This window comes from Empidonax traillii, unplaced genomic scaffold (genome assembly GCF_003031625.1).
Source record: "Empidonax traillii isolate 1590-97213 ecotype Southwest subspecies unplaced genomic scaffold, ASM303162v1 scaffold355:size2308892, whole genome shotgun sequence".
Lineage (NCBI taxonomy): Eukaryota > Metazoa > Chordata > Aves > Passeriformes > Tyrannidae > Empidonax > Empidonax traillii.
In genome coordinates this window covers 915,595-920,891 of record NW_020955548.1, presented here as the reverse complement: position 1 = coordinate 920,891, position 5,297 = coordinate 915,595, and the positions used below count along the sequence as shown (strand labels likewise).

General features: G+C 36.3%; 1 protein-coding gene across 1 annotated transcript in view; it reads right to left on the bottom strand.

Moving 5' to 3' along the window:
• The window catches only part of SLC26A7 (solute carrier family 26 member 7), a 70,675-nt gene extending 65,993 nt beyond the window's left edge, over nt 1-4,682 (bottom strand). Inside the window, exons 1-2 of the mRNA XM_027892522.1 lie at nt 4,553-4,682; nt 4,128-4,425 (exon numbers count right to left, since the gene is read on the bottom strand). Coding sequence (XP_027748323.1) covers nt 4,128-4,320 — 193 coding nt within the window. The 5' untranslated portion in view covers nt 4,321-4,425; nt 4,553-4,682. The remainder of the gene's footprint in view (nt 1-4,127; nt 4,426-4,552) is intronic.
• Between the last annotated feature and the right edge of the window lie 615 nt (nt 4,683-5,297).

Below are 5,297 nucleotides of genomic sequence, written 5' to 3'. Positions count from 1 at the left end.
CCAGAGCTGAACACAATACTCAAGGTGTGGCCTCACCAACGCAGAGTACAGGGGAAGGATCACTTGCCCCTCCACTTCCCCTTGTGAGGATGTTGAAGATCACAATGAGGTCTCCCCTCAGTCTCCTCCTCTCCAGGCTGAACAGACCAAGTGACCTCAGACACTCCTCATGCAGCTTCCCCTCAAGGCCCTTCACCATCTTTGTTGCCCTCCTCTGGATGCTCTCTAATGGCTTAATGTTCACTAACTCTTATTGACTAGATCTTCATTGTATAGTAAGGAACACAAAAGCAGATTGCTGAGAACTACCTGCACTGCAGACCCTTTGTTCTAATAGCACAATTTCAGTTTGGAAAGGAAAAAAGAAATTAGGCACTTATGAGACATGTACATGGACCTAGCAATTGAATTTATTTGCAAGGGAGAGGAATACAGAATGAAATGGTAAGTAAAATCCTTATAGACTGACTGTTGATAGGGTATTAATAAATTTTAAAGGGAAAGGGAAGAGAGAGATGACTACTAGTCCAACAAGAAAATTAATTAAAATTAATAAATCTGTTTTGCTAATTTAGACATATCTTGCTCTAATCTATCAATAACAGGTTTTTGACAAACTAAGTAGTGATTACCAAAACATAAAAGCTCAAGTTTCTTAACTGCCTGTGAAAGTATTTAGCAAACTTCTAGGCTGGATGACAATGTCTATTTTAGATTCAAAGGTTCTTTCTTCAGTGTTAGGTATCAGAGTAAAATTAAGGATTCTATGGCTGAAAAACAAGGTATTGAGCTCTGTATTGTTAAATTATAGTTGGAACTAATATTAAATATCTGGAACTGATGAAGCCTGATTTCCTTTACTGGTTTTGATTTGTGGCTGACTGACTGTGCAGTCTGAGACTGTGAAAGTCCTACTGAATCTTTCCAGTAATTGGCATTTCTGAAAGGCTTTTTTTTTTTTGTTAGAACTTGTAGGATCTTGTTCCTACTGGATATTTTCACAACACTTTTAGAAACATAATATTATTTGACCCTTCTTTCTCCATATTCTGTGGAATTAAATCAAGTACTCTAAAATTAGAGGACATATACTGAGACAATACAAATATTGTCTCAATAGGTAAACAGAACATAAGAGTTCAGCAGTGAATTTTGAGACTCACGCATTAATATTTTTTTGGCATTTATAGCAGACAATAAAACAACCATAGGAACACTTGAAGAATGACTGCTTGGTTTCAGCAATGACTCATCACAAATGCCAAGCAGCACATTGTGATAATCCCGGGCCTTTCCTTCCCAACTCCATACAGGTATCACCTTAGTTCAGTGTTAGATAAGGTAACACCTTATCTTCTAAAGATCTATTTCTTCCACATTGTATGTGGAAGTAAATACAATTAAACAATCAGGTGGTATTCCTTTCTTACATCATTCCTAGACTCTGTTACCACAGGACATAGTTCTAGTTCCATCATGCATGTCATGATGGAAGATTTTTAAATATAAACTGATATGTGAGCTCAAGTGTTTCAGTTTTCAAGTAGCTGACTTGAAGATTTCTTACAGAAGTTTGAAGGCTTAAGTCACCTTTAGAAAACAATAATTTTGACACTGAAAATCACAAGTGAATGGTAGTAGTTCTTTCAAACTTTATCCAAAATAGAAGTTGTCATAGGATAGCTATTCTGAACTATGCTATACCTTTATCAAAAACTTTTTTTGGGCAGTAATTATCTGCATACATTAATTGCTGATATTTCTATTAATTTGCTCTTTTGTTTTTCTCACTTATGAGGCAGAAACCAAAAACTGCTGCTTCATATGAATTCTCCAGAAGCAATTTCTGAAAATGTTGCAAGGAGCAGCGATAAGCAGTATCTTAGTTGCTTTCATTATGACACAGTAAGGACATTGACTTTCATCTTTCCTTCCTTACTTTACAATGGGAAGTCAGCAATTTTGTCTAAAATTTAGATTAGATGCTGGAACACAGACACACTACACCACATCAGAGCAGTTGCCATCCTGAATAGTCTGAACATGGCCAATGCCAGATGAGTAAGAAACCACACAGTAGGAAATTGTAAAAAACACAGATCAGTTGGAAGGCCTTTTTTAATTATTCTCAAGCTACTGGACTGCTCTCTACCCTTCTTCTCAGTCAGAAAACTATTACATGTGAATACAGCTGTACATTTTTTCCATATACTTCCATAACTCAAGTTTACTTTCATGTATTTGAATTTGCTTAAACTTGTTGCTGCTACACCAAATGATACTGTGCTTTCCAAGTCAAATATCACAGATTACCTTTTTTTCTACTTTTATTAGAATTTCTGCCTTTCATTTCATTACAAAATGTCTTGTTTTATCTTGCGGGTGGAAGAAAACAGTCACAATAGGACCTCTCAAAATTTGGGATTTTTTCACTCTGTTCTATATAACAAACAGGACTCTTTTTTATCTATAAGCCTCTCTGTGAAAGTATAACTGGAATGCTTACAACACTAGAGAAGGAGCTAATGGTCCAAATTAATATGTTGTGTTCAAATTAAAGCACCACAAACATGATAAAATGCTTTTGTATCTAACTCTCTTCCTATTTTGTTCCCTAAAATCATTCTGAAATCTTGAGAAGCAGCAAGCAGAGAAAGAAAAAACAGGAAGGAAGGGTTTCAATGTACTGCTTTCTAAACAGCATTAAATAAGGATAAAATTATTTCTAGAGTACCTAAAAATAATCTAGAAAGCACAAACCAGTATTTTCTATCTTCACTGGATCTCCTTAAATTTATCTGTTACATTAAACAACTTCTTGGTACAAGAGTCAAACAAGAAAATCCTGGCCAAAACTGCCAGCAGTGCAGAAATGCTGTTTAACTTTTTTGTTTAACTTGTTTGCTGTTTAGCATTTTTGATTAATTTCAGCATACTGTTATTAGCAGCATTTTAATTACAATTGTTGTATGCACACATACCAGGGAAATTAGGTACTTTGCAGTGTTATGGTATTAAGGTTCTTAAAGTTAAATCAAGCCAATGCAGATGTTCCTAATTACTTTAAAAGAACAAATACTTACACAAATCAGTTGTTTCCAGCTCCAGCATAATCCAGTTAAAGTAGTCTTTATAATTTAACAGCATGAATGATAGTTAAGCATAACTAACGTGGAAGACTGTTCAAAAACAATATATGTCATTTACATGAAAGAAGGAGTTAAAGTACATCTGAGGCAGATAAGAAGCTGTGATTTGCCTAAGACAAATATAAGATATTGCCATGAGAAGGTGACACTATAAAAGACACATCAAAAACTGACAAAAGCCTTTATTTTCAAGTAGCAATTACTTTACTAACCAAGATTACTGGGCCCTAAAGTTTCTGCAGGTCATTGTGAAGGCTTTTAGTTTGGGGAGTTTTTTCTTTTCCTTCACTGTTTGTTTTTCGGGTATTTTTAAGCTGCCAAATGTAGTCTAGCACCACCCCTACTTTGTATTGCTGCTTGACAAGAGATGTGGTACGTAATCCAATACAGCATTAAGTCCACACACAAGCCACAGATGCCAAGAGATCCTCTCCGTGGGTAATGTCTCTGGCAGGAACACCCTGTATGCCCAGAAAGTTGTTACTTTTTCCTGCTGTGTTTTGGACTTTCACAGGTAATTGTATCATGCAAATGTTTTTTTCAGAATAGCATATCTTATAGTGCAATTATAATGCAGATACATTTTGTTTTCCATATGAAGTAGAGAAAAAGGTGGTCACTTAACTGACAGAACATTGTATATAACCATACTCTGTGTGAATAGTTACTTCTTTCTTATCTTCTATATTAAGTCTTTGAAAAATTGTCAGAGGGATGGGACACACAGTAAAGTTCCACAGAAATTAACTACAATAACACAGTGCAATTCTATCCACATTTGCACATATATTCTGTAAGATTTAAGACTATACATTTTTCCTTATAGTGTAAGCATGACATGATTGTAAGCAAAGCTTTATAATATTAAACAAGAAAGAAAAAAAAAAAAAAAAAAAAAAAAAAAAAAAAAAAAAAAGGAAGACCAGACCAATTCAGCCCAATAATATTAAATATCAACCTGAAATGAGTTAACTGTACCTTGAGTCACCTGTTGGATGGCTAGCATCATTCCAGAAACTGTATCAGGAACCAAACTTTCTTTCCAATTGTAGACGGGCACCCATTTCAAGATGGGCAACCTTCTCATACACCAGGCTTTGATATCTTCAAAGCGAACAGCCTGGATTTTCCTCCAGGCTGTGCTTCTTTTCCTTTTTGCCCCTGTCATCATTCCTACCCCACAAAAGCAGTGCCTCTGTCAGAAGGTGCACAGCTGAGGAGTCACCCTGATCTGTGTCAGTCTCCAGTTTTCTTCTGAGATTTTTCAGTTCTAAAACTGCAGAGAAAAAAAATGAACAGAAGCACTTAAGATTTCTGCAGCTGTTCTGTAACTATTCTCAATGAAAACACTTATTAAAAGCTTCAATCATATAAACAGCTATATGAAATGCAAAACTGTCTACAGTAAAGATCACTTTTTCTGCTATTTGCAAAAATTTGGTTTCATCTCATGTTAGTTTGTGATTCTTTCCAGTAACCTCCTGCTTTATATCCCTGTAATGCTTGTGCTTTTGGCTTCATTCCAGTGGCAAAACGAGGTATAACTGGGAGTGTGTGCAAAATAGGCTGGGCTATGCTAATCTGAGCGGAAAGTGCCCAGCAAACCCAGCATCTCCCTGCCAAGCCGGGGAGAGCAGCCTTGCCTCTCCTGGGGGGGAGCTTTTTGGGCCACAGGTAGAAGGTATTAAGTCCTCAGTAAAGCTCATAATAGAAAACTTCTCTTACTCCATCAACATTTTGTCTTTTAAAAGACAGTAAAAAGCTTATTTATGTAGTAAATCACGTAGCAATAAGTCTTGCTGAAAATATACACAGACTGCAGGTCGAAGTCTCAGACTGAAGAGTAACGAGCTCAAAGTGCAGTGAAGGACTGCAAACTATCAGCTTCACGTGGGACGTGCCAAAAACATTTGTGACAATCATTCTTCTTTAAATCTACTCCTTTCTGGTCTTGATTGTCCATCCAGCAAAGGTTCTCTCAGCAAAGACAGTTCACCAAGAAACTTCTGTTCTTGTAATAACGTCATACTTTCTGGGCGATACAAAGTGCTCAGACACAAAGTGATAAGAAATGGAAGAACTTTAAATGTTAAGGCATTTAAATGCCTTGACTGATATGGAGCAAGGACACAGTGGGCTTTCCGCTAA